Source organism: Antechinus flavipes, chromosome 6 (assembly GCF_016432865.1).
Source record: "Antechinus flavipes isolate AdamAnt ecotype Samford, QLD, Australia chromosome 6, AdamAnt_v2, whole genome shotgun sequence".
NCBI classification, from domain to species: domain Eukaryota; kingdom Metazoa; phylum Chordata; class Mammalia; order Dasyuromorphia; family Dasyuridae; genus Antechinus; species Antechinus flavipes.
Window position 1 is genome coordinate 240517969 of NC_067403.1, and position 26452 is coordinate 240544420.

Below are 26452 nucleotides of genomic sequence, written 5' to 3' on the forward strand. Positions count from 1 at the left end.
GGGGCCCAGCTGCTTTCTGCTCCTGGGGCCCAGCCAGGTGCTGCCTCCCCCTCTGCCCCCTTGTGAGGACTTCCCCACAGGGCAATGCTTTTTCTCCCCAAGACTTTTTGGGGACCAGAGAAGCTTCGAGCCCTTCCCCCCGGGGGCTTTGGCTGGCCCCTTCGCATGTCACCCTCTCTAGAGTTCCTCCCCTCTTCCTTTTAGAGCAGCTCTGGGGGTCTGGGAGGTGTTGGTGAAAGAGGCAGAAAATAGCAGTGTTGGAGCCAGAGACTTGGGTTTGGGTCCAGACACCCTGAAACTTGTGGGAGGCGAGCCCAGGGAGCCATTTCACTTTCCTGAGCTTTTTCCATCTGTGCGTGTGGGATGATGAGACTTCCACAGCCTGCCCCGCGGATGAGCCGTGGAGGTGGGGGCCCCTCTGGGCCCCGGAGGAGGCAGGTGGTGCAGCGGGGCCAGCTCCGGTCCCGGTCCTCTCCACTGGGAGAAACGGAGGCCCCCGGGCTCGGCAGCTTGGCCACTGGGCCGTGAGCAGAAGGGCCACCAAGAGGGAGATGAATTTTGAATGAGGGATCAGAGGGAGCACGGTGGCTTCTGGCAGATGGGGAGCGGGAGGTTCCTCCAGACGTAAGCGAAGACTGGGGGAGGTGGAGAGGAGGAGGCTGCGGGGGGACGAGCCGGGAGAAGATGAAGGCGATAGGAACATCATTGTCCTTTATTAATCGGCAGCTCCGGCCCCATGTGGCTGCGGCAGCCAATGGGACCAACAGGCTTCTCCGTAGTCTGCCGACCAAAAAGGAATGGAATGAGCCTGCCGGGTGTCAAGGCTGGTGCGGTGCCAGCGCAGGCTCTGCCGTCAGCCTGGGTTTGGGGAGTATCACCTGGTGCCCAAGAAGGTGCCAAAGGGAGCCTGGGCCTTTTGCAGAGAAAATGGGGGGCGCTGCCTCTCCCTGGATTGGGGTCTTGTTTCAGGAATTAAATGATGCAGAGGCTTGGCCGGATGGTGGGTGTAAAGAAATAGTCTTTTGGGATATTCCGCAAGGCTTTTGGGCTAAAAAAAAAGGTCAGTGACTTAGCAAGCGTTTCGTCAGCCCTATGCGCCAGGCAGTGAGCTAAGTCTGAAGCTAATGAGTAAACACTGATTAAGTGGCTAATCTGTATCCAGTACCGTCCCCCTTCTGGGGCTACAGGAAAAGGTCCCTGTCCGCAAGGATCTCGCAGTCTCATGGAGGAAACAACGGGCCAAGAACAGGAGCAAGCACGCAGTCATCCCCGCGGGCGGGCGAGGAAGTAGGAAAGGCTTGTGGAAGGTGGGATTGGGGCCGGGACTTAGGAGGGCAGGAGGCAGAGGCGAAGGAGAGCGTCCCGGGCTGGGGGCAGGAGAGGGACTTCTCTGGGAGAAGAACAGCTAGAAAGCAGTGGGGTGAGCAGTAAGAGGGTCAGGTAGAAGAGAACGTGGAAGGGCTTTGGAGGAGTTTGTCATTTGATTCTAGAGAAGGGGGAGCCCCGGGGTGCCAGGGGTGAGCCTTCACTTTGGCAGCTGGGGAGAAGGGCGGAATGGGGGATTTGGGGCAGGCCCACCAGCCAACAGGTAGGCTTGGCCTGAGGTATTCAAAGTCAGAATCGGCAACAGACGAGACCATAGTTGGGGGGACTTGGGAAGGTGGTTAGTGCCTCTGGCACTAATAGGGACAAACTGGGAAGGGCCTTAGGAGGTAAGACTCAACTTCAAAGGTGTTGAGTTTAAGGTGTCTATGGGATTTCCACTTTGAGATGTCTAATAGGCCGTTGAACATGAGAGATTTGAGAATCAGCATAGATATGGGAGAGTCCGTTGGAGCTGATGAGATCCCCCAGGAAAACAGTATGGAGGGAGGAGAAGAGAGGGCCCAGAAGAAAAAGCCTTTGGGACACCTAGACATGATCTGGATGAAGATTCTGCACAAGGAACAGTCAGGAGGAAGTCCAGGAGACCCTGGGATGGGGGGGGGGGAGCCCCAACCCCACATAGAGTACATTAAAAAGCTGTTCACTTTGGCAAAGATAAAGTCATTTTTAGGGAGGAAAACTGTTTGGGTGGAATGAATGATCAGAACCCAGAGAGCAGAGCTTAAGCCCCCCATTCTCGAGGAGTCTGCATTATACAAAGGGTTTAAAACATGCACAGACCAAAATGTTTGTGGCAAGAAAATGGAAACTGAGTGGCTGCCCATCAATTGGGGAATGGCTGAATAAGTTGTGGTGTATGAATGCTATGGAATAGTATTGTTCTATAAGAAACGACCAGCAGGAAGGTTTCTGAGAGGCCTGGAGAGACTTACAGGAACTGATGCTGAGGGAAATGAGCAGAATCAGGAGATCATGGTACAGGACAACAAGACTATACGATGATCATTCTGAGGGACGTGGCCCTCTTCAACAGTGAGATGATTCAGACTAGTTCCAATGATCTTGTGATGGAGAGAGCCATCTGCACCCACGGAGAGACTGTGAGGACTGAGTGTGGGTCCGACATAATATTTGCACTTTTTTGTTGTTTGCTTGCATTTTGTTTTCTTTATTAGTTTTTTTCCCTTTTGGATCTGATTTTTTTTGTGCAGCATGATAATTGTGGAAATCTGTATTTCCACATGTTCGACATTCATTGGATTACTTGCCATCTAGGGGAGAAGATGAGGGGAAAGGAGGGAGAAATTTTGGAACACAAGGTTTTGCAAGAGTGAATGTTGAAAACTATCCATGTGCATATTTGGAAAATACAAAGCTTTAATTTAAAAAAAAAAAAACATTCACAGAGAAGTAACTACAAAAATATAGGATACTGCCTTCCCACCCCCTGCCATTATTGGGCAGTGTGTGCCAGTGGTCCTAGGAGTGTTCTAGGAGTAGAAGAGAAAGACACCCACTTGGAGCTGGCACTTTGAGATTGGAGGCCGAGGGGCCTGGAGATGGTGAGAACGTGACTAAAAGCTTGTCTCCAACCTGAGGTCAAGGAACAGGAAGTGTACCCTCTGAAACTCAAACCACGCTGTGGAGGGAGATGGTGTTGCCCTGGACACCAGAATAGCTCTTATGTCTGGAGGCCAAAGCGCTTTTTTCACAACAGTCCTGGAAAGTGTCTGGGATCCCTTTTTAGAGATGGGGAACACAAGCCTCTGAGAGCAAGTGGCTGGCCCCCATGACCTAGCTTATTTGGGGGCAGGAGAAGATGGGCGAGAAATGGCTTTGTCCACTTTGGGCGCCCTCATCGCTTACCTGCTGGCATGGGGGACTCGGTCTTTCTGTTCGAACTCCCAAGGGTTGCCTTTGGAAAGCTGGAGCTCCCTGTGGGGGATGGGGTCCCCACCCCCCCCCCTTCTCTGAACTTCCCCGAGGGAAGCAGTATTTCTTCCCTTGACTTGGCATCTTTCTTTTCCCCGGGCTGTTCAGCTTCCTAAGTGTCTGCTCCTGCACTTCCTGCCCTGTGCTCTTAATCTATAACCTGAGCAGATCTTCTGAAGCCCCCGGCTGAGATCTGTGGAATATATTGAGTACATTGGCCACGTCTCCGATTTATTTGGGGCTCTCTGCACTTTACCTCATTTTCTCATCGTCCTCTGGGTGGTGTGACTGGCTGGATTCCATCCCAGCTTCCTCTTCACTCCAAGTCCAGCGGCCCCTCTTAGGCTGGCTCTCTACCACTTTGCCATCTCCTGGGGCGGGGGGAGGATGGGACGGGGACAGGGGCATAAATGGGAAAGTGATGAAAATGGGTCACCTTAATGGTCCAGACAGATTCTCCCGGGCTTTAGAAGAGAACAGATCCCGTGGCCTGAACTAGTTAGGAAGGACATCAAGGAAAAGCTTGGTTTTGAGCTAAGCCTTTAAAGATTGGAAAATGGGGCTGGGTGCGAGGCCTTTGGGGCCCAGAGAATGGCCTGAGCAGGGCCACGGAGGTAGGAAAGGACAGAGGGAGGGAGAAGGTGGAGGTGGAAGGTCCTTTTCTAAGGGAGGTTGGCTCTTCTGCTGATGAGGCCGGGAGCACTCCAGAGCTGGATCAGTGTTCTCGCCAGCTCCCCTGGGCTCCGGTACTCTCTGAACCAGAGGCTCCCCCTAAAGCTTCTCAGATTCAACATGCTCCAAGTCAGAACCGTCTTTTCCGCCCATCTCCCAGTTTTCCCTTCCCCGTCCCATCGGCCAGGGTGGAAGCTTTGTGGCCTTGAGCCCTCCCCACGTCCGTGGTCTTCCCCTCTCCCCGTCCCTCTTTGGCGGCCGGCACCGTAAAGTTGGCGACGGGCTTTATGGAGGCTCGTTTTGGCCGCGCGGCGTCCGGGAGCCGGGGCCATGGTTTCTCCAGTTTTCCAAGGGGGCCGCTGAGCACGTGCACGATCAGTGCGTGTCGGAGGCCCCGTTTGCCCTCGGGCTCGGGCTCTGGGCGCAGAGGTTTCCACTCATTCTCTCAGTTGCCAAAGTGGCGTTCCTAAAGCTCCCTCCCCAGTAACCCCCACTGGCCGCCAGGTCCGCACAGGTCACATCAAGCCCTCTGGCATTTCGGGCCCTTCCTGCCCGGCCCCTCGTGGCCTTTCCCTTTGCCCCTCCATGGGCCGCGGCTCCCCCGGCCGGACACCGTCCGTTCTCGGACGGCCCCCTCGCGTGGGACGCTCCCCCTCGGCTCCGATCCCTCCCCGCTGCCCCCTTGTGAGGACTTCCCCACAGGGCAACGCTTTTTCTCCCCAAGACTTTTTGGGGACCAGAGAAGCTTCGAGCCCTTCCCCCCGGGGGCTTTGGCTGGCCCCTTCGCATGTCACCCTCTCTAAAGTTCCTCCCCCCTTCCTTTTAGAGCAGCTCTGGGGGTCTGGGAGGTGTTGGTGAAAGAGGCAGAAAATAGCAGTGTTGGAGCCAGAGACTTGGGTTTGGGTCCAGACACCCTGAAACTTGTGGGAGGCGAGCCCAGGGAGCCATTTCACTTTCCTGAGCTTTTTCCATCTGTGCGTGTGGGATGATGAGACTTCCACAGCCTGCCCCGCGGATGAGCCGTGGAGGTGGGGGCCCCTCCAGGGCCCCGGGAGGAGGCAGGTGGTGCAGCGGGGCCAGCTCCGGTCCCGGTCCTCTCCACTGGGAGAAACGGAGGCCCCCGGGCTCGGCAGCTTGGCCACTGGGCCGTGAGCGAAAGGGCCACCAAGAGGGAGATGAATTTTGAATGAGGGATCAGAGGGAGCACGGTGGCTTCTGGCAGATGGGGAGCGGGAGGTTCCTCCAGACGTAAGCGAAGACTGGGGGAGGTGGAGAGGAGGAGGCTGCGGGGGGACGAGCCGGGAGAAGATGAAGGCGATAGGAACATCATTGTCCTTTATTAATCGGCAGCTCCGGCCCCATGTGGCTGCGGCAGCCAATGGGACCAACAGGCTTCTCCGTAGTCTGCCGACCAAAAAGGAATGGAATGAGCCTGCCGGGTGTCAAGGCTGGTGCGGTGCCAGCGCAGGCTCCGCCGTCAGCCTGGGTTTGGGGAGTATCACCTGGTGCCCAAGAAGATGCCAAAGGGAGCCTGGGCCTTTCTCAGGGAAAATGGGGGCGCTGCCTCTCCCCCCTGAGGCTTTTTGGACCGGGGTCTTGTTTCAGGAATTAAATGATGCAGAGGCTTGGCCGGATGGTGGGTGTAAAGAAATAGTCTTTTGGGATATTCCGCAGGGCTTAGACTTAGCAAGCGTTTCGTCAGCCCTATGCGCCAGGCAGTGAGCTAAGTCTGAAGCTAATGAGTAAACACTGATTAAGTGGCTAATCTGTATCCAGTACCGTCCCCCTTCTGGGGCTACAGGAAAAGGTCCCTGTCCGCAAGGATCTCGCAGTCTCATGGAGGAAACAACGGGCCAAGAACAGGAGCAAGCACGCAGTCATCCCCGCGGGCGGGCGAGGAAGTAGGAAAGGCTTGTGGAAGGTGGGATTGGGGCCGGGACTTAGGAGGGCAGGAGGCAGAGGCGAAGGGGAGCGTCCCGGGCTGGGGGCAGGAGAGGGACTTCTCTGGGAGAAGAACAGCTAGAAAGCAGTGGGGTGAGCAGTAAGAGGGTCAGGTAGAAGAGAACGTGGAAGGGCTTTGGAGGAGTTTGTCATTTGATTCTAGAGAAGGGGGAGCCCCGGGGTGCCAGGGGTGAGCCTTCACTTTGGCAGCTGGGGAGAAGGGCGGAATGGGGATTTGGGGCAGGCCCACCAGCCAACAGGTAGGCTTGGCCTGAGGTATTCAAAGTCAGAATCGGCAACAGACGAGACCATAGTTGGGGGGACTTGGGAAGGTGGTTAGTGCCTCTGGCACTAATAGGGACAAACTGGGAAGGGCCTTAGGAGGTAAGACTCAACTTCAAAGGTGTTGAGTTTAAGGTGTCTATGGGATTTCCACTTTGAGATGTCTAATAGGCCGTTGAACATGAGAGATTTGAGAATCAGCATAGATATGGGAGAGTCCATTGGAGCTGATGAGATCCCCCAGGAAAACAGTATGGAGGGAGGAGAAGAGAGGGCCCAGAAGAAAAAGCCTTTGGGACACCTAGACATGATCTGGATGAAGATTCTGCACAAGGAACAGTCAGGAGGAAGTCCAGGAGACCCCGGGATGGGGGGGGGGGAGCCACAACCCCACATAGAGTACATTAAAAAGCTGTTCACTTTGGCAAAGATAAAGTCATTTTTAGGGAGGAAAACTGTTTGGGTGGAATGAATGATCAGAACCCAGAGAGCAGAGCTTAAGCCCCCCATTCTCGAGGAGTCTGCATTATACAAAGGGTTTAAAACATGCACAGACCAAAATGTTTGTGGCAAGAAAATGGAAACTGAGTGGCTGCCCATCAATTGGGGAATGGCTGAATAAGTTGTGGTGTATGAATGCTATGGAATAGTATTGTTCTATAAGAAACGACCAGCAGGAAGGTTTCTGAGAGGCCTGGAGAGACTTACAGGAACTGATGCTGAGGGAAATGAGCAGAATCAGGAGATCATGGTACAGGACAACAAGACTATACGATGATCATTCTGAGGGACGTGGCCCTCTTCAACAGTGAGATGATTCAGACTAGTTCCAATGATCTTGTGATGGAGAGAGCCATCTGCACCCAAGGAGAGACTATGAGGACTGAGTGTGGGTCCGACATAATATTTGCACTTTTTTGTTGTTTGCTTGCATTTTGTTTTCTTTATTAGTTTTTTTTCCCTTTTGGATCTGATTTTTCTTGTGCAGCATGATAATTGTGGAAATCTGTATTTCCACATGTTCGACATTCATTGGATTACTTGCCATCTAGGGGAGAAGATGAGGGGAAAGGAGGGAGAAATTTTGGAACACAAGGTTTTGCAAGAGTGAATGTTGAAAACTATCCATGTATATATTTGGAAAATACAAAGCTTTAATTTAAAAAAAAAAAAACATTCACAGAGAAGTAACTACAAAAATATAGGATACTGCCTTCCCACTCCCTGCCATTATTGGGCAGTGTGTGCCAGTGGTCCTAGGAGTGTTCTAGGAGTAGGAGAGAAAGACACCCACTTGGAGCTGGCACTTTGAGATTGGAGGCCGAGGGGCCTGGAGATGGTGAGAACGTGACTAAAAGCTTGTCTCCAACCTGAGGTCAAGGAACAGGAAGTGTACCCTCTGAAACTCAAACCACGCTGTGGAGGGAGATGGTGTTGCCCTGGACACCAGAATAGCTCTTATGTCTGGAGGCCAAAGCGCTTTTTTCACAACAGTCCTGGAAAGTGTCTGGGATCCCTTTTTAGAGATGGGGAACACAAGCCTCTGAGAGCAAGTGGCTGGCCCCCATGACCTAGCTTATTTGGGGGCAGGAGGAGATGGGCGAGAAATGGCTTTGTCCACTTTGGTGTCCTCATCGCTTACCTGCTGGCATGGGGGACTCGGTCTTTCTGTTCGAACTCCCAAGGGTTGCCTTTGGAAAGCTGGAGCTCCCTGTGGGGGATGGGGTCCTCACCCCCCCTTCTCTGAACTTCCCCGAGGGAAGCAGTATTTCTTCCCTTGACTTGGCATCTTTCTTTTCCCCGGGCTGTTCAACTTCCTAAGTGTCTGCTCCTGCACTTCCTGCCCTGTGCTCTTAATCTATAACCTGAGCAGATCTTCTGAAGCCCCCGGCTGAGAGCTGTGGAATATATTGAGTACATTGGCCACGTCTCCGATTTATTTGGGGCTCTCTGCACTTTACCTCATTTTCTCATCGTCCTCTGGGTGGTGTGACTGGCTGGATTCCATCCCAGCTTCCTCTTCACTCCAAGTCCAGCGGCCCCTCTTAGGCTGGCTCTCTACCACTTTGCCATCTCCTGGGGCGGGGGGAGGATGGGACGGGGACAGGGGCATAAATGGGAAAGTGATGAAAATGGGTCACCTTAATGGTCCAGACAGATTCTCCCGGGCTTTAGAAGAGAACAGATCCCGTGGCCTGAACTAGTTAGGAAGGATATCAAGGAAAAGCTTGGTTTTGAGCTAAGCCTTTAAAGATTGGAAAATGGGGCTGGGTGCGAGGCCTTTGGGGCCCAGAGAATGGCCTGAGCAGGGCCACGGAGGTAGGAAAGGAGAGAGGGAGGGAGAAGGTGGAGGTGGAAGGTCCTTTTCTAAGGGAGGTTGGCTCTTCTGCTGATGAGGCTGGGAGCACTCCAGAGCTGGATCAGTGTTCTCGCCAGCTCCCCTGGGCTCCGGTACTCTCTGAACCAGAGGCTCCCCCTAAAGCTTCTCAGATTCAACATGCTCCAAGTCAGAACCGTCTTTTCCGCCCGTCTCCCAGTTTTCCCGTCCCCGTCCCATCGGCCAGGGTGGAAGCTTTGTGCCCTTGAGCCCTCCCCACGTCCGTGGTCTTCCCCTCTCCCCGTCCCTCTTTGGCGGCCGGCACCGTAAAGTTGGCGACGGGCTTTATGGAGGCTCGTTTTGGCCGCACGGCGTCCGGGAGCCGGGGCCATGGTTTCTCCAGTTTTCCAAGGGGGCCACTGAGCACGTGCACGATCAGTGCGTGTCGGAGGCCCCGTTTGCCCTCGGGCTCGGGCTCTGGGCACAGAGGTTTCCACTCATTCTCTCAGTTGCCAAAGTGGCGTTCCTAAAGCTCCCTCCCCAGTAACCCCCACTGGCCGCCAGGTCCGCACAGGTCACATCAAGCCCTCTGGCATTTCGGGCCCTTCCTGCCCGGCCCCTCGTGGCCTTTCCCTTTGCCCCTCCATGGGCCGCGGCTCCCCCGGCCGGACACCGTCCGTTCTCGGACGGCCCCCTCGCGTGGGACGCTCCCCCTCGGCTCCGATCCCTCCCCGCTGCCCAGTCCGGGTGGTGCTTGGGAGCTGTCCCCGGCCCAGAACGCAAACGCCCCGGCGGCGCTTTCCTTTGGAACAGTTAGAGGAGCGAGCGGGGAGGGGGGGCTGTGTGCGTCCGCGGCTCGGCCCCTCCGAGGGAGCCAGCTGGGAGGGAGGCTGGGCGCGGGGGCTGGGAGCCACCCTATCGGGAGGAAGTGCACTTGGTTACCAGTGGGGTTATTTTCATAACGGCTGCCCTAGGCTGCAGGGAGAGGGGGAAGGGGAGGGGAAGGGGTGACGCAGGGGCGGGGAGGAGGGCCACTGCCTCCAAACTAGGACTTGCTGCGAGAGAGCTGCTGCCCGCGGACCCGGAGCCCCCTCCCTGCTCTCCCTGCCTCCGGATCAGGTCATAAGGGGTCCCAGTCCTTCCCTTCTCCCTCCCTGTGCCATCTGGGGGGGGCACCTCGCCTGAGGGGGGAGGTCGAGGGCTCCGGGCACAGTGTGGTGAGGTGCCAGGGAAGCGCTGGGCGACTGCTGCAACTCCTGAGAAAGGGCACGCTGTGCCCGTGACCGGGGGCAGGGAGTCCGAAAGAGCTGCCCCGGCGAGGTAAATATTAACCCAGCTGGACAACTCCCTTGTCCTCTGCCCGCGGCCCTGCCACCCATCCTGTTGCCCTGCCAGCTTCCTAGGGAAAGTGTCTGGGTTAGGAGTGGAGCTCTTCCCCTCCCTTCCTCCCCATGACCACACGGATTCTGGCTGATAAGGGAGGCCCTGGGGGAGGGGCGGCCTTCCCAGGGGGCTGGGCCCCGGCCTCTTCCCTTCCCCAGCCAAGGTCTTCACCCCCTCCCCCTGCCGTGGCATGAAAGATGGAGCTCCGGGCCCAAATCCCAGCCCTCCCCCTTAGTCCCCCCACCTGAGACAGACTCGGGGGCTTCGGGGGCCCTCGTTTTCTCATGTAAAATGAGACGGTTGGGCCAGCTGATCTCCAGGGCTCCCTTCGGTCTGAGTCCGCTAATGGCCTCCCTCGGCCTTCTGCCCGAGGCTTGTGGGAGCCACACAGCTGGACCTTGGCCGGAGCCGGCCTCCCCTGGGGGCCAGGGTAGCCTGGGGGGGGGGTTCCCGGAAGAGGGCTGTCTGCCCGGGAGGAAGGTCTCCTCCTGGTCTCCACTGGGGCCCTCCGTCCCAGACAGATTCGCCTCTCGAGCAGCAGCTGCCGGGAGCCCCCTGAAGTCCAGGTCCCTGAGGGTCTCGGCTCTCTTCGGGGGGGCAGCCCTTGCCAGAGCTTTTGAGGGGGGCCCGGAGCGCGCTAAGCTGGGCCGCGGGGCCCTGGGGGCGCTCTGAAGGGGACGGGCCGGGGCAGTGGGGCCGGAGCGGGCTCAGAGCCTGGCACTCTGCGGCAGCAGCAAATACCCAGGGGGCCGAGACCGCCGGCCTCCTTCCTCATGCGGCGGCTTGTGGCTGCCCTTGGCACGCGCGCTTCCCTCCCCCCCTTCAGTGGGAAAGCCCGGGAGACGAGAGAGCCTCGGGCTCGGTGAGGGGGAGAGCGCCGGGCCCCGGCCTCGGGAGCCTCACCGAGGGGCCCGGCAGGAAGCGGAAGGCCGCCTGCCTCGGGAAGGTTCCAGCCTCGCAGCTGGGGTTTGTCCAGGGCCGGTCAGGGAGAGGCCCCAGGAGTCCTGGTCTCCAGCCCTTTCCTCCCTGGCGGGCAGCTCTGCCCCAGGGAGGGCCGGGCCTGGGCCCCTCGAGGCTTGGAGGCTCTGCCTTGGCCCCCGCGGCCCCCGCAGTCTGGGTGACCACGGCCTCGGAGCCCGGGGCAGCACCAGGAGGACAGAAAAGGGGAGGGGCTGAGGGCCGGACGGCGGCCCCGATCCCAGGCTCCTGGAGAGCGTTTGAGGAGGAAACTGAGGCCCCTGAGCCCGGGCGGGTTACGGCGGTGGAGGGCGCTCGAGGCCCCGGGCCCGGGATGGCCGCTCCCCCGGGCCCCTGTGCCCCTTCCTGAGGAGACTCGCCCCCGGGGCGTTTGTGGGTATCTTAAGGCTCCTTGGGGCGTCCCCAGCGCGAGCCCGGGCCCCGCAGGGCGGCCCCTCCGGCCGGGCCCTCCCCGCGTCCGTCCCTCGCACTTGGGAAGCGCTGCGGGGGGGGGAGGCTGGGAGGCAGAGGCCCGGGAGCCGCCCCGCCCCCACGCCTGTGGCCTGTGTGTTCTGGTGACAGCAGCATCAGGCGCTCTGTCGGGGTGACTCATCCCCTGCAGTCTGGGCAGCTGTCACAGGCGGGGAAAGAGCCGGGGGCACCCAGGGCCCACCCGCCGGTCCCCGTCCTCCGGTAGCACTTGGCGGGGGGTTGGAGGGGGAAACGGGGCAGTGCGCCCTGAGGGGAGGGGTCCCGTCCCTGAGAGATTTAAAGCACATGAGGGCGGGGCCTGAAAAGGGCCTGAGGGCCATCAGGAGGCAGCCGAGGGCCAGGGGCACTGGTGGGGGGCGAGCCCGCTCGGTGAGGGGAGGGACGTGAGCATCCGTTGGAGACGTCCGAGAGCAGCTGGCAGTGCCCCGGGACCAGAGGAGCTCGGCGGCCCGAGAGGGAGCTGGCCAGGGCTGCCCGGCCAGGAGGGAAAAGGGGGCCCCTGGCAGGGGCTGCAAAGTGTTGGTCCCTGCGGCCGGGGAGCCACGTGGCGACACCCTTGACCTCCAGGCTGCCTTGTAGCCCAGGCGGGAGGGAGCCCCAGGCCCGGCCTGCTGCCCCCTTCACAGAGAAGCCCCCTTGGGGGCGGAGAAGGCCGTGGCCTCGGGAGCAGCCTCTCCCGGGGCCTTGGAGGGAAGGGAGCTTTTCCTCGCCGGGCCCGCGGAGGCCTTGTCAGGAAAGAATGGCTGCCTCCGCCATTGGGATGGGGACCTCCCCGGCGCCTCCATTCCTGGGAGCCCGGAGCCCTTCGGGGCCATTCACCCCCCAGGTCGTTCCTTAAGGAGGGGCCGATGGAGCTCTGGCTCCCCCCCATCACCTGTCAGGCAGCTCTGGCTGCAGCCTGGCCAGGGGACGGCCCGAGGCTGCAGGCACCCCGACGGAGCCCGTGGGAGCATCTCCTGCCGCTCGGTGGCCTGGGAGCCACTGGGGGTCTGGAAAAGCCTACGTGACGGTTAGCGAGCATTGGGGTCCCTTCTCCCGCCCTCCCCGGACAGACCCCGGTCGGGCCCTCGCTCTGTGCCCTCCTGCTGGGGCTCCCGGGCCCTTCGTCCCCGTGGGAGGAGGTGCCCAGACCGGAGGCCGCAGGCCCTGCACGCCGGGCCGGGTCCCTGCCGGTGCCTTCTGGGCTGGCCTGGGTTTTCTCTGCTCGGGGGCTGGCGGCAGACCCGTCCCTGTGGCTGCCCAGGCTGGGCCGGCGGGGCTCCCTCCTAGCTCCCCGGCGCTGCTTGTGGGCCCGCAGGGTGCCCCGCGCTCGCCTCTGCCAGTCTCGCCGCTGGGCCCGGCCCTGACGGCAGCTTTCTGTGCCCAACAGCTGCCACCCCCACCATGGAGACCTTCTTTAGGAGACATTTCAGGAGGAGGGGGCCGGGGGCAGGCCTCCGGGGGCAGCGGCGGGGGAGCGGGGTGGCCCTCCCCACGGGCAAGGTGCGGCGGCGGTCCCCGGCGGGCCAGCCCTCCTCCTCGCTGGCGCAGCGGCGACGCTCCAGCTCCCAGCTCCAGGGCTGCCTCCCCGGCTGCGGGCTCGGGGCTCCCCGCCGCTCCAGCACCGCGCCCCCGGGCCCCGGCCCCCGCGTGACCATGGAGCCCGTCCCACCGCGGAGACTGGCCCTGCCTGCTGGTGACGCCCCCTCCCCGGGGACCCCCGTGCCCCTCGCCGGCCTCGCGGGGGAGAGCGAAGAAGAGGAGGAAGGGGCGGAGGGCCCGAGGACCCCCGGGGCGGGAGGCGGGGAGCCGGCCGGCCCCGGGCCCCGGCCGCTGGGCATCAGGCCTCGGCTCCACGTGCCCCGATGTCTGCGGCGACGCCGGAGGTCTTCCCACCTGCTCCCCGCCGACGTGATGTATGAGCGGACCGTCTGGGGCCTGCACGGCTACTACCGTCGGCTCAGCCAGTACCGGCCCCCGGGGCAGCAGCTCCCCCCCGGCGCCGCCGCCAGCCCCCTCCTGCTGGGCCCCCTGCGCCCCCTGTCCCGGAGGCGGCAAGTGGCCCTGAGACGCAAGTCAGCCGGACCGGAGGCCTGGAGCGCTCTGCTCTCGTAGGTATAGCGGTGTCCGCGCAGGCGGAGCAGCCGGGGCCCCCCGGGCCGGCCCGGGCTCTGCCCCCCCTCGGCGAGGGGCGAGGAAGGAAAAGTGGCGCTCCCCTTCCTCCGGCCCTCAGGTGTCCCTTCCTTTCAGGAAAGCCATTGCCAAGTCTGGCCTCCAGCATCTGGCACCTCCCAACCCGCCCCCCGGGGCCCCCTGCAGCGAGCCCGAGAGGCAGATCCGGAGCACCGTGGACTGGAGCGTGAGTCGGGGGCCCGAGGGGGCTGTGAAGCGGGAGTCTGGGGAGCGCGGGCCGGCCCGGGGAGTGTGACTGGGGGCTGCCGAGGGCGGGGCTGGCCTGGGCCGCGGGGAGGCTCAGACCTCGGGGGAGGGGGCTCCGGGAGCCGCTCACGGGCCTGCCCCGTCCCACAGGAAACAGCCGCCTACGGGGAGCACATCTGGTTCGAGACCAATGTGTCTGGGGACTTCTGCTACGTGGGGGAGCAGTACTGCGTGGCCAAGATGCTGGTGAGTGGGGGGCTGCCCGGCAGGGGGCCCGGCAGGGGGGCTGCTTGGTGGGGAGCTGGGGGCCTGGGCTTACTCAGCACATGTCCAGGAGAAGGGCCCCCGGCCCCGGAGCGTTCATGAGAGTAACGTGAGGTGAAAGGTGTGAAAAGCGCATAGTGGGTGCTTTGTACGGGGGCCGTTCTGCCCCCGCTCCCTCAGAGTGCAGGCTCCGGGGGCCGGAGCGCGAGTCACTTGGGACACAGCTTTGGAGCCGGCGCAGCTCTCGTCCGGAAGTCCTGGGGCTCCCCCGTCAGTCAGTGAGTGTTGGTGAGGCAGGTCCTGTGTGCCGGGCCTGGGCCCAGAGATGCAGAGACAGAGAGAGAGACAGGAGAGAGAGACAGAGACAGAGAGAGAGACAGAGAGACAGAGACAGAGAGAGAGAGAGAGAGAGACAGAGACAGAGAGAGAGAGACAGAGACAGAGAGACAGAGAGAGACAAAGAGACAGAGAGAGAGAGAGAGAGAGAGAGAGAGACAGAGAGAGAGAGAGAGAGAGAGAGAGAGACACAGTCAGAGACAGAAAGTCACCTGAGACTTGTAGAAATCTGTGTAGAAGAACTGCACACCCTGAATATATATTGGGTTACTTGGTTTGGGGGGCGGGGGGTTGCAGAGATAAATGTTACAAATTGTCCTGCATCTGTTTTGAAAATAAAAACCTTTATTAAAAATAAGTCAGTCATCAGAGACATCAGGGCCACAGAAAGTCCCCAGAGAGAGAGTGACTGGGAGGAGAAGGTCAGGAGCTGGGTGGTGAGGGGAGAGCAGCCGGGGGGGCCAGAGTCCCTCCAATCCCTGAGCCATCTCACTGTGCCTTGGTTTGCTCCTCTGTAAAATGGGCCAGAGAAGGGTCACAGAGGGACCCAGCTGCCCAACAGTGGCCGAGGAGAGTGGGGCAGGCGCCTGGGGGGGACCCTCTCGCTGAGACGCAGGGACCGAGAGAGATGTGAGCGTGTCCGGAGGCAGCCAGGGAGCAGCCGGAGGCACTGGGCTGGGGGTCCTGAGGGGGCCGTCGGCTAGAGGGGGGGGTCACCTGGGTGCTTGAGGTGTCAGCCTTGGCAAGGAAGGGAGACCTCGTCACGGAGAGGGGAGCGGACGATCCCTATGTGTCTGTAGTCACACAGCGAGTGCCGAGGGTCCTGAGGGCACTGCTCCTTAGGCCGCAGTGGCCGGAGTAGGAAGGATCCTGGCTTTGGAGCCTCCGGCCCTGGGAGCTGGGGGGTCTCCTGTTAGTGGAGGGCACGGATCCATAAAGTGCGGGGCGCCAGGATCTGCCCCTCGGGCCCCCCCGACCCGCGCCCTTGCTCCCTGCAGCAGAAGTCGGTGTCTCGGCGGAAGTGCGCCGCCTGCAAGATTGTCGTGCACACGCCCTGCATCGAGCAGCTGGAGAAGGTGAGGGCTGGGGCCCAGGAAGGGGGTGGGGGGCCACTGGGGGCTGCGCCCCACGGGGCCTGTGTTCCCTTACCCGCCAAAAGGAGAGGGTGATCCATGTGCCCGTCACCCTGCAGTCGGGGGCCGGGGCGCCCGGCCAGGAGCGCTCCCTCCTCCTGGGGCCTCCGGTGCCCGGCCCGTGGAGCTCACCGCACCGTGTCCTCCATCCTCTGCAGATTAACTTCCGCTGTAAGCCGTCCTTCCGGGAGTCAGGATCCAGGAACGTGCGGGAGGTGAGGACCCCCGGGATGGGGGCTGCGGCGGGTGCCCCTCGCACCCTGACACCCCTGGACGCTCCCTTGAGCTTCCCCAAAGCGCCCCCGCTTTCCATTGGCCCTTTGACCCCTTGTCGGGGGGCTGAGGGTCTGCCCCGGGCACACTCCCCCCATTCCACCTTGCTGGGGCCCAGACCTCTGACCGGGGTCTCTGTCTCCCTCCAGCCGACCTTTGTCCGTCACCACTGGGTGCATCGGCGGCGCCAGGATGGCAAGTGCCGACACTGTGGCAAGGTGAGCCCAGCCGGTGCCCCCCCTCCTGGCAGCAGTGAGCTCGCTCTCGGGAGTGGGGGGGGCAACCTGGGGTCCGGGGGCTGGTGTCCAGACGGGTGGCGGCCCCCGGGCCTCCCGCAGAGACTCGCTGGCCGCCCAGGTGCCCCCCACCTTCCGCTCTGGGGGCCTGGGTTTCTCAGCGGGGACACCCCGGAAGGAGGGGGGGCTGGGGAGCGGACCCGGGCCCGGGCTCAGGGCCCCCCTGACTTCCCCCGCTTCCCCTCAGGGCTTCCAGCAGAAGTTTACTTTCCACAGCAAAGAGATCGTGGCCATCAGCTGCTCCTGGTGCAAGCAGGCCGTGAGTACCCCCCTTGTCCGCTGCGGGCCGCGGGGTGACCCGGGCCCCCCGCTCAGCCCCCGCTCTCTCCCCCACAGTACCACAACAAGGTGTCCTGCTTCATGATCCAGCAGATCGAGGAGCCCTGCTCCCTGGGGGCCCACGCCGCCGTGGTCATCCCCCCGACCTGGATCCTGCGGGCCCGGCGCCCCCAGGTGAGGCCCTCGGACCCCTCCCCCCAGCGTGGCGCTCCCCGGGGCTCCCGTCGAGCCCAGGCCGAGCCGCCCGCTCCCTCCCTCTTGCAGAACCCTCTCAAGGTCAGCAAGAAGAAGAAGAGGACGTCTTTCAAGAGGAAGTCCAGCAAGAAGGGGCCGGAGGTAGGGCCGGGCCTTGTCCGGGGCCCTCCCCCAGGCCCCATCGGGGAAACGGGCCCCCCGAGTGAGCAGCCGAGGGGCGCAGCCTGGTCTGGGGGCTTCCGGGAAGCAGCGGCGGGGCCCGAGGGCTCTCTGCAGCTTCCCTCTCTTGCAGGAGGGCCGGTGGAAACCCTTCATCATCAAACCGACCCCGTCCCCCCTCATGAAGCCCCTGCTGGTGTTTGTGAACCCCAAGAGCGGAGGCAATCAGGTGAGAGCCCCCCCGGGGCCTCTGCCCCCCTCAGCCTTCCGGGAGGCGGCGCGCTCTTGCTGTCGGGGGAGGGAAGGTCGTCTCCCCCCCCTTAGCCCCGCCCCCCCCAGTTCTGCCTCTCAGACCGTCTCCCTCCTTGTGTTGGCCCAGGGTTCTAAGATCATCCAGTCCTTCCTCTGGTATCTCAACCCCCGGCAAGTCTTCGACCTGAGCCAGGGCGGGCCCAAGGAGGCGTGAGTACCCGGTGTCTGGGGGGCGGGCGGCGGGGGGCGCTGCGGGCTGGGGCCCACCGCCCTGCCTTTGACCCACAGGCTGGAGATGTACCGGAAAGTGCACAACCTCCGGATCCTGGCCTGCGGGGGCGACGGCACCGTGAGTGTGTGCGCCTCCACGTGGGGGCCGCTGGGCTGGGGGGGGGGGGGGCCCGGGCCTGGGCTGACGCCGCTCTCCTCCTCTCCTCGCTCAGGTGGGCTGGATCCTCTCCACCCTGGACCAACTGCGCCTGAAGCCCCCCCCTCCTGTCGCCATCCTCCCCCTCGGCACCGGCAACGACCTGGCCCGGACCCTGAACTGGGGTGGGGTGAGAACTGGGGGAGGGGAAGGGGGAGGAGAAGGCGGTGCGAGGGCCGGCCGGTCACCGCTCGGAGGCCGCCCGTAGGGCCCGGCCGCCACCCCCGCTCCTGCTCCCTCAGGGCTACACCGACGAGCCGGTGTCCAAGATCCTGTCCCACGTGGAGGAGGGCAACGTGGTGCAGCTGGACCGCTGGGACCTGAGAGCGGAGCCCAATCCGGAGGCGGGGCCCGACGACCGCGACGAGGGCGCCACTGACAGGGTCAGCCCCGGCCCCCCGCCCCCGCCCCCGCCCGCTCCCCTCCACTCGCTCTGCCTTGACGCCCCCCCTCCCTCTTCCTTCCAGCTGCCCCTCGACGTCTTCAACAACTACTTCAGTCTCGGCTTCGACGCCCACGTCACCCTGGAGTTTCACGAGTCTCGAGGTTGGTGACTTCGGGTTCTTGTCCCAAGCAGGAGAGCAGGGCCCGGGCCGGGGGAGGGGTGCTCCGGGGTGCCCCAAAGGTGACGCCCACCTCTCTCTTCCTGTCCCTGCAGAGGCCAATCCAGAAAAGTTCAATAGCCGGTTTCGGAACAAGATGTTCTATGCTGGGGTGAGCCAGCCCTGTCCGCCAGCCCCTCCCCCCGTCAGCCTGGGCCCCACCCCCCGGAGGCCACCCACCACCTCCCTGGTCTTGCCCAGCCCAGGCCGCGTCCCTCACCAAATGTCCGCCTCGGCGGAGCTGGGACCTCCCAGGCCAGGGCTCTGACCCCCGCTCCCCCCTTCTCTCCCAGACGGCCTTTTCCGACTTCCTCATGGGCAGCTCCAAAGACTTGGCCAAGCACATCCGAGTGGTGGTGAGTCCCCCTCCTCCCCGGCCCCCTCCCAGGAGACTCGGGGGTCAGCAGGGAGAGCAGCCCCTCCCCCGCGCCCCTACCCACACCCAGGCTTTTGCAGTGTGATGGCACAGACCTGACCCCCAAGATCCAGGACCTGAAGCCCCAGTGCATCGTGTTCCTGAATATCCCCAGGTGAGAGAGAACAGTCCCCAGCTGCCGGTGCTCCTCGGCCTCCGCCCCGGCGGCTCGCCCCTCACCCCCTCCCTGCCTCCTAGGTATTGTGCGGGCACCATGCCCTGGGGCCACCCCGGAGACCACCATGACTTTGAGCCCCAGCGGCACGACGACGGGTACCTCGAGGTCATCGGCTTCACCATGACATCACTGGTGAGCGGGCCCAGGGGAGTGTGGCCTCGGCTGTGTGGGGGCCAGGAAGGGACGGCCGGACTCAGGGCTCTGCTGTGCCCGCAGGCTGCGCTCCAGGTGGGCGGGCACGGCGAGCGCCTCACCCAGTGCCGCGAGGTGCTGCTCACCACGGCCAAGGCCATCCCGGTGCAGGTGGACGGCGAGCCCTGCAAGCTGGCGGCGTCCTGCATCCGCATCGCCCTGCGCAACCAGGCCACCATGGTGCAGAAGGCCAAACGGAGGAGCTCCGTCCCCCTGCACAGCGAGTAGGGCCCGGCCCCGCCCCAGCATCCTCCCTTCATCTGGCCCTGGACACCCAGGCTGGGCTCCCTGACCTCTCCTGGCCCCTCCCACTGGGCTCCCTGACCTCTCCTGGCCCCTCCCACTGAGCTCCCTGACTGCTCCTGGCCCCTCCTACTGGGCTCCCTGACCTCTCCTGGCCCCTCCCACTGGGCTCCCTGACTCCTGGCCCCTCCCACTGGGCTCCCTGACCTCTCCTGGCCCCTCCCACTGAGCTCCCTGACTGCTCCTGGCCCCTCCTACTGGGCTCCCTGACCTCTCCTGGCCCCTCCCACTGAGCTCCCTGACTGCTCCTGGCCCCTCCTACTGGGCTCCCTGACTGATCCTGGCCCCTCCCACTGAGCTCCCTGACTCCTGGCCCCTCCCACTGAGCTCCCTGACTCCTGGCCCCTCCCACTGAGCTCCCTGACTGATCCTGGCCCTTCCCACTGAGCTCCCTGACTGATCCTGGCCCCTCCTACTGGGCTCCCTGACTGCTCCTGGCCCCTCCTACTGAGCTCCCTGACTGCTCCTGGCCCCTCCCACTGGGCTCCCTGACTGCTCCTGGCCCCTCCTACTGGGCTCCCTGACTGCTCCTGGCCCCTCCTACTGGGCTCCCTGACTTTCCTGGCCCCTCCCACTGGGCTCCCTGACTTCTGGCCCCTCCCACTGAGCTCCCTGACTGCTCCTGGCCCCTCCCACTGGGCTCCCTGACTGCTCCTGGCCCCTCCTACTGGGCTCCCTGACTGCTCCTGGCCCCTCCTACTGGGCTCCCTGACTGCCTGACTGCTCCTGGCCCCTCCTACTGGGCTCCCTGACTGCTCCTGGCCCCTCCTACTGGGCTCCCTGACTGCTCCTGGCCCCTCCTACTGGGCTCCCTGACTGCTCCTGGCCTCTCCCACTGAGCTCCCTGACTGCTCCTGGCCCCTCCTACTTGGCTCCCTGACTGTTCCTGGCCCCTCCTACTGGGCTCCCTGACTGCTCCTGGCCTCTCCCACTGAGCTCCCTGACTGCTCCTGGCCCCTCCTACTGGGCTCCCTGACTGCTCCTGGCCCCTCCTACTGGGCTCCCTGACTGCTCCTGGCCCCTCCTACTGGGTTCCCTGACTGCTCCTGGCCCCTCCTACTGGGCTCCCTGACCTCTGGCCCACCCCTGACTCCTCCCTCTGGCCCCCCCACTACAGCCAGCAGCCTGTCCCCGAGCAGCTGCGCATCCAGCTCCGCCGGGTCAGCATGCACGACTACGAGGCTCTGCACTATGACAAAGAGCAGCTTAAAGAGGCCTGTGCGTGAGCCTGGGCATGGGGGGCGGCGGAGGGGGGGGGGGAAGGACACGGGCCAGCCCTGGCTGATGGGCACCCCATTGTCTCCACAGCCGTGCCACTGGGCACTGTGGTGGTGCCAGGGGACAGCGACCTGGAGCTCTGCCGGACCCACATCGAGAGGCTGCAGCAGGGGGTGAGGAGGGGAGGCAGGGGCCCCCACCCAGGCTGCAACTGGGGAGGGGCGGGGGAGGTGCTGCATGGCCCCTTTGGGCCTCCTGTGGGCCCTGGCTGTAGGCCCGGCCCCTCACCTTTCATTCTCCCCGAGCAGGAGCCCAATGGAGCCGGAGCCAAGGCTTCGTCAGGCCAGAAACTGTCCCCCAACTGGTGCTTCCTGGATGGTGAGCCCCGGCCCAGGAAGGGGTTGAACCTGTGGGTGTCCAGAAGGGCCAGGGGACACGGGGAGGGGGCATCTGGGAGCTGGGACAGGGTCCTCACGCCCCTTTCTTTCCCACAGCAACCACGGCCAATCGATTCTACAGGATAGATCGGGCCCAGGCAAGTACAGAGGAGGCCGGGCTGCCCTACAGCCTGTCTCCCCCCACTACCACCAACCCGGGGTCTTCCCTGGAGTCGGGGGCACAGAGCCCACACCCAGAACAGGCCTCTCGCTGTAGGGGGAAGTGGGCACCTGCAGGAGACACCAGGGGGAGACGAGGGGGGTGGGGCACTGCGATCTCAGACCTGCCTCCCGAAGCTTCCCCAGAGCAGCCATGAAGGACCCTCCAACACGGCAAAAGGACCTGATGAGCCTGGCGAGAGCCCGGCCCAGAGGGTCGGGAGGGAGACTGGGAGGCACTTGTGGAGGCTGCTGGGACCAGTGGGGGAAGGGCTGGGGGCTGGGCGGTCTTAGAGACCCTGGGCCCAATGGGAGCTGCCCGCCCTGGAGGGCTTGGCCCTTGCAGGTGGAGAGGAGCTTGTGGAGAAGGCCAAGAGCAGCCCTTCTCTGAGCCGAGTGCTGAGGGGAGCCGGGTGTGTGTGAGTGGGCAGGGGGGGACCAAGACAGCCTGGGCAGAAGATGGAGGCCGGAACCTGAAAGCTGTTTAGGGGGGGACTGCTTGTAGGCCCGGGGGCGGGGAGATGGAGCGTGGCCGGGCCCAGGAAGATGGTGGCCTGGAGGCCTGCCCAGGGAGAAGGGCAGGAGGAAGGGGACGGGATCCCCACGCTCACATCACACCGAGGCCGGGCAGCGGCTGGGGGATGGCCAAAGGGGTTGGACTCTGGAGGGCTCGTTGGGAACGGCCCCAGCACAAGCTGACCGGGAAGACTTCTATTAAGCACCTGCTCAATGTGAAACGCTGGCAAGAGTTGGGGGGGGGGACAGGGTCTGGCCCCGACACCCTCTCCCCCACCTTCCTGAGCTCGCCAGCCACCCTGAGGACTCTTTGTGACCCCACTGAGGGAAGCTGGAGGGGTCGGCCATTCCATCTAAAAAAATGAGGAAACTGAGGCAGACAGGCTGTGATGGCACATCCTGGGTCACCCAGGCCTCAGGCCTGGCATTCTGTGCACTGCGGCGCCCCCTAGTGCCCGTGTGTGGGATAAGTCAAGGCAAAGAGTAAAAGGCAGGATTAATAAGCACTCGGTAACCACTGGGGGGGAGGGCGCGTGTGTGACTGTGTGTGAGAGTGCGCACGGCACACACATGTATACACAGACACATGAACTTCACATGGGGATTATTTAATAATAAATATGTCGCTAAATGGAGACTGGAGGCGACCGGGCGGGTGCAGCAGAAGGCGGGCTTCTCTCCCCTGGAGGCGGCCCCGGGGCTGGGGGGCGCTGGGAGAGGCCGGGGGCTTGACCAGAGCCTGCCTTACAGGAGCACCTCAACTACGTGACGGAGATCGCCCAGGACGAGCTCTACGTGCTGGACCCTGAGCTGTTGGGCGCCCCCGGCAGGCCCACCCTCGAGGCTCCCCAAAGCCCCGGCCCCACCTCTCCGCCTCCCCCATCCCCCAGGCCCAGGTGTGCACCCCCTGTCCAGAGAGTCCCTGGGTGGGATGGGAAGGGGGGGCCCAGCCTGGCCCCAAATCGCAGCTCTCACGTTTTCCGCCTCCTGTTTCCAGACCAGATCAAGGGGATGCGATGCCCCCAAAAGGTGAGGAGCCTTCTTTCTCTGGGCTCTGGACAGAGGTGAAGAGTGGGGAGGGCGGGGCCCCGTTGGCGAAGCCGGCAGAGGGAGGGCAACGGGAAGCTCCTGCAGCCCGCCCCCAGATCGTCCTCTCTGAGCCTCCCAGCAGCCAGCAGATGGCTGCAGGACAGGGCCAAGATGGATGCCGGGCGAGTGCCCCCACCCTTTCCCAGGACAGGAGGGACTAGTGGGCCCTGAGACCTGTGAAACCCGAAAGTGAATAAATGCAATATGTGCAAAGCAGTGGAGCACTGAGTCTGGGAGAGGGAGGGTGGGAGCACCAGTCAGGGTCCCTGCAGAGGCCGCCCGCCGCCCTCGCCCGTAACCAGCAGGTGTCCTTCTGTAGGTGAAAGCTTGATAGAAGCTGCTGAGAACAATGACTTCTGTAAGGTATCGCCCCCCCCCGGGTGGGCCCCGTGACCCCAGGGGCCCCTTCCCTGGCACGGGACAGGTTGCTGTGGAGGGGAGGGTCCCTGGTCCCTAGGAAAGTTGGGGGGAGAAAAAGCCCAGGGGGCCAGAAGCTCTGCTCCCCATCCCCCACCTGCCGTCCCCTCAGTTCCAGGAGCTCCACCGAGCTGGGGGGGACCTCATGCTGCGGGATGAGAGGGGCCGTACCCTCCTGCACCATGCTGTCAGAGCGGGCAGCAAGGAGATCGTCCGCTACCTCCTGGAGCACGGTGAGCACGGCCGCGCTCCCAGACCTCCCTGCGGGGCCGGGGGACGCCCCTGCTCAGATCCCTTTCCTCCTCCGGGAATGGTGTGGCCAAGGGACTTCTCCATGTCCCTGGAGCCGGGTGGGGGTGGCCCCCTCTGCTTTAAACCCCCTCCCACCTCAGCTGTCTGACCTCCCCTCCCCTTGTGTTCCAGCCCCGACGGAAATCATTGATGCTGTGGAAGAAAAGTGAGTGTCGGGGCCCCTTTAGCCTTGTGCTGGTGCCCAGAACGGGGAGCCCACCCTCAGGAGGGAGGGGAAGGGGGAGGGGGCCCGTGGGGTGGAGTTTGCCTTGTCCCGGATCCCACCCAGCTGCTCCCCCTGCAGTGGGGAGACGTCCCTGCACCAGGCAGCTGCCCTGCGCCAGCGGACCATCTGCCACTACATCGTGGAGGCCGGAGCCTCTCTCATGAAGACCGATCTGCAGGTGCCCGCTCGGGGAGGGCCGAGGGCCGGGCTGGCGCGGTGGGGTGCCCAGCACTGGGGGGTTGGCAAGGGAAAGCTCTGGGGGAGTCGGGCGGACCGCACGGGTGACCCCAGCTGTTTGGGGGGCCAGGCATTCATTGTGGGCTGCCCCCCAGGGCGACACCCCGAGGCAGCGGGCAGAGAAGGCCCAGGACACGGAGCTGGCCGCGTACCTAGAAAACCGGCAGCACTACCAGATGATCCAGAGGGAGGACCAGGAGACGGCCGTGTAGCTGGTGACCCCGGGATCTTCCCCTGCTCCAGGACCGGGATGGGGGTGCGGCAGGGGGGCCAGGCCCCCGGTCCCACTTGTTCACACTGCTACATTCCACTGGGCCGGGCGGCCGGCACCGTGGGGGGACCCCGCCTGGGGAAGGAGCCCCATGGCTGACCGGGACTCGAGGGAGGACCACTGAGACGGACTCGGAGAGCCCCTGCACCTCCATCCTGTGCATGCTTCTGTTGCCTGGCTTTTGAGCCCCCGGCTCTATCCTGGAGGCCCCAGCCTCCACCCCCCGCCCACACAGGGAGGAAAGCTGCCTCGAGAGCCAATGACCCTGCCCACGGTACCCAAGCCGTGGGTCATGACTGTGCCCGGACCCCGGCCACTGACCCTGGGAGGGAGGGAGATGCCGGGGCTTGGGGGGAGGGAGCCTGAACCTGAAGAGATGGAGCAAGAGGCCAGGGCCCTCTGGAAGCCCCTCCCTGAGGGAGCAGGGCCCCGCCTCCCCCGCCCTTCCCCCGCCACCCTCCCCATTTCACGACAGGGCACGGAGATCCATCCAGCACAGGGGGGTGGGGGGTGCCCCGGGAAGCTGGTCACGGTGTCATGTTTACAGCCCAGCTGGGTGTAACTCAGTAAAATGGATGTTTTTTTTTCCTAAGTGACGTGTGTTCCTGGGGTTGGTGGGGACCAAAGGGCCCTGGCCAGGGGGCTGGGGGGGCGGGGCTCGGGGGTCAAACTTTTGTGCTTGGAGAGGCCCAGCCCTGCAAAGGAGAGAGCTTTGGAACCGAGCCTCGGGTGCTCTGGCTGCTGTGCCTCAGTTTACTCATCTCTGAAGGGTGGGAAAGGGCCCCCTCCCCCCGAGCCTCAGAAGAGGCAGACAGCCTCCTGTAGGAGGCCAGGATCGGCTTTCCCTGAGCCCGGAGCTGGACTCCACTTCTGCTTCTGCCACTGTGGGACCTTGCTCCGGTCACCCCCACCTGAGCCCCCATCCTTACCTCTTGTAAAATTAGGGGGCTGCATTAGGCAACCTCCAGGGTCCCGGTTTCTGGGGCTTGCTGGGCCCCAGAGTTGCCCCCTCAAAAGCCTAGGACCCAGAAGGAGCCCAATATAAGCCATGGGAGGCAGAGGGGCTCAGCCTCCAGCCCGCCTTCTGGCCTTGTTACGTGGGGCACCTTCAGGGCCCCCCAGCTTTGAGTGAGGAGGGGAAGCAGGCTCTGGGGGTGACTTGGAAGGGAAGTGGGCCCTGGGCACTCCCTCGGGGAGAAGGCAGAGGGCAAGCTGGGACCTCCACACTGCGGGGGTTGGGGGGAGAACAAAGGTACCATCGGGTCCCACCAACTCAAGCCCCAAAAGGGGAAACTGAGACCTCAAAGGCCCTCGGGGCTAAGCGCACGTGCTCAGCTTGAGGTCCCTCCTAACCTCCAGATAAAAAGGAAACCTCAGTTTCCCCAAGAATATGGAAAAGAGCGCGGCCCCTCGGTCCGGGACCCCCCAGCTTCGCAGTTCGGGGGCGTACTCGAGCCGGCCGGCCGGCCCCTGAGGGGCGGAGGCAGGGGCTGGGCCCTCGGGGAGGGTCGGGGCGAATGGGAGCCCCTCCCCTCAGTGGGGAGGGGGCGGGGGCCCATGTGACCGGCTCAGACCGGTTCTGGAAACAAAAGGGGCCGGGGCGGGAGGAGCCGGAGCGGGACGGTGGGCCGGGCAGGGGTGCAGGCGGCGGCGGCGGCGGCGGAACCCGGAGCAGGCAGCGAGCGATCAGAGCAGCGGCAGCGCCGGGGCCGGGCCGAGTGAGCGAGCGAGGGAGGGAGGGAGCACCGCGGGCAGGCGGGGGCTGCACGGGCGCACGAGAAGGGGAGCCCCCGGCTTCTGGGGGGACCGCGGAGGCTCAGGGAGCCCTCGTCCCGGGCTGGCTAGGCCCCGGAACCCCGCCGGGCCCGGGCTGAGGAGAGCTGGAGGCTCCTGGTCCGGGGGTGGGGGGGGTGGAAGAGTGCGGAGCCCCCCTTTCCCTCCACACCCACACTGCCCTGGGGATGGCGGGGGGAGGGCCCCTCACGCCCTCACCTCCGAACCTCCCCCCAGGATGCAGCTCCGAAACTTCCTTGTGCTCACCCTCATGGCCCTCCTGGCCCTCCCCTCCGAGGCTGCCAAGAACAAGAAAGGTGATGGGGAGCTGGGGGGAAGGGGAGGGGGGGGGGGCGCCTGCCCGGGCCCGGGGAGCTAATGGCCAGCCCGCCGCGGGCCCTTGTTACAGACAAGGGGAAGAAGGGCAGCTCGGAGTGCGAGGAGTGGAACTGGGGGCCCTGCGCCCCCAGCAGCAAAGACTGTGGCATTGGCTTCCGGGAGGGCAGCTGTGGGGGCGAGACCCGCCGCCTCAAGTGCAAGGTGCCCTGCAACTGGAAGAAGGAGTTTGGAGGTGAGGAGGGCGCGGGGGCAAGCGGGGGGCGGGGGGCGAGCGCCGGGGCGGGGCGGGGCCCAGGCGGGGCAAGCGGGGACCGGGGGCGGGGCAAGCGGGGACCGGGGGCGGGGCCTGGGCGGGGCGGGGCAAGCGGGGACCGGGGGCGGGGCAAGCTGGGTCCGGGGGCGAGCGCCGGGGCGGGGCGGGGCCTGGGCGGGACAAGCGGGGGCGGGGCCTGGGC

At 63.7% G+C, this 26452-nt stretch overlaps 2 protein-coding genes and 2 long non-coding RNA genes across 10 annotated transcripts in view; 2 read left to right on the plus strand and 2 right to left on the minus strand.

Moving 5' to 3' along the window:
- Window positions 1-24477, plus strand: part of DGKZ (diacylglycerol kinase zeta) — a 59519-nt gene extending 35042 nt beyond the window's left edge. For 3 of the 7 annotated variants that reach the window (XM_051966134.1, XM_051966138.1, XM_051966136.1), the window contains exons 2-31: window positions 13592-13700; window positions 13871-13966; window positions 15319-15396; window positions 15612-15668; window positions 15876-15944; window positions 16210-16281; window positions 16359-16475; window positions 16566-16637; window positions 16789-16884; window positions 17035-17117; window positions 17196-17256; window positions 17351-17464; window positions 17577-17717; window positions 17802-17880; window positions 17993-18048; window positions 18230-18292; window positions 18393-18466; window positions 18550-18661; window positions 18746-18945; window positions 20142-20242; window positions 20333-20415; window positions 20551-20620; window positions 20737-20777; window positions 22105-22250; window positions 22352-22383; window positions 22763-22806; window positions 22973-23093; window positions 23284-23317; window positions 23456-23555; window positions 23710-24477. In XM_051966134.1, the coding sequence (XP_051822094.1) occupies window positions 13592-13700; window positions 13871-13966; window positions 15319-15396; window positions 15612-15668; window positions 15876-15944; window positions 16210-16281; window positions 16359-16475; window positions 16566-16637; window positions 16789-16884; window positions 17035-17117; window positions 17196-17256; window positions 17351-17464; window positions 17577-17717; window positions 17802-17880; window positions 17993-18048; window positions 18230-18292; window positions 18393-18466; window positions 18550-18661; window positions 18746-18945; window positions 20142-20242; window positions 20333-20415; window positions 20551-20620; window positions 20737-20777; window positions 22105-22250; window positions 22352-22383; window positions 22763-22806; window positions 22973-23093; window positions 23284-23317; window positions 23456-23555; window positions 23710-23826 (2638 nt within the window). In that variant the 3' untranslated portion in view covers window positions 23827-24477. Of the gene's footprint in view, window positions 1-11701; window positions 13453-13591; window positions 13701-13870; window positions 13967-15318; window positions 15397-15611; window positions 15669-15875; window positions 15945-16209; window positions 16282-16358; window positions 16476-16565; window positions 16638-16788; window positions 16885-17034; window positions 17118-17195; window positions 17257-17350; window positions 17465-17576; window positions 17718-17801; window positions 17881-17992; window positions 18049-18229; window positions 18293-18392; window positions 18467-18549; window positions 18662-18745; window positions 18946-20141; window positions 20243-20332; window positions 20416-20550; window positions 20621-20736; window positions 20778-22104; window positions 22251-22351; window positions 22384-22762; window positions 22807-22972; window positions 23094-23283; window positions 23318-23455; window positions 23556-23709 lie in introns of those variants that run through there. The other 4 variants (XM_051966135.1, XM_051966137.1, XM_051966132.1 and 1 more) reach the window with 3 other exon arrangements.
- On the minus strand, window positions 14644-15605 carry LOC127541061 (uncharacterized). Its single transcript, XR_007948358.1, has 2 exons — window positions 15470-15605; window positions 14644-15230 (listed from the first exon to the last, which is right to left on the minus strand). It is a non-coding gene; the product is annotated as an uncharacterized LOC127541061 (long non-coding RNA).
- LOC127541060 (uncharacterized) lies at window positions 18953-19739 on the minus strand. Its single transcript, XR_007948357.1, has 3 exons — window positions 19268-19739; window positions 19204-19235; window positions 18953-19171 (listed from the first exon to the last, which is right to left on the minus strand). It is a non-coding gene; the product is annotated as an uncharacterized LOC127541060 (long non-coding RNA).
- Window positions 24478-25347: 870 nt separating the features above from the next.
- The window catches only part of MDK (midkine), a 1827-nt gene continuing 722 nt past the window's right edge, over window positions 25348-26452 (plus strand). Inside the window, exons 1-3 of the mRNA XM_051966139.1 lie at window positions 25348-25603; window positions 25896-25975; window positions 26068-26229. Of these exons, the coding sequence (XP_051822099.1) occupies window positions 25897-25975; window positions 26068-26229 (241 nt within the window). The 5' untranslated portion in view covers window positions 25348-25603; window position 25896. The remainder of the gene's footprint in view (window positions 25604-25895; window positions 25976-26067; window positions 26230-26452) is intronic.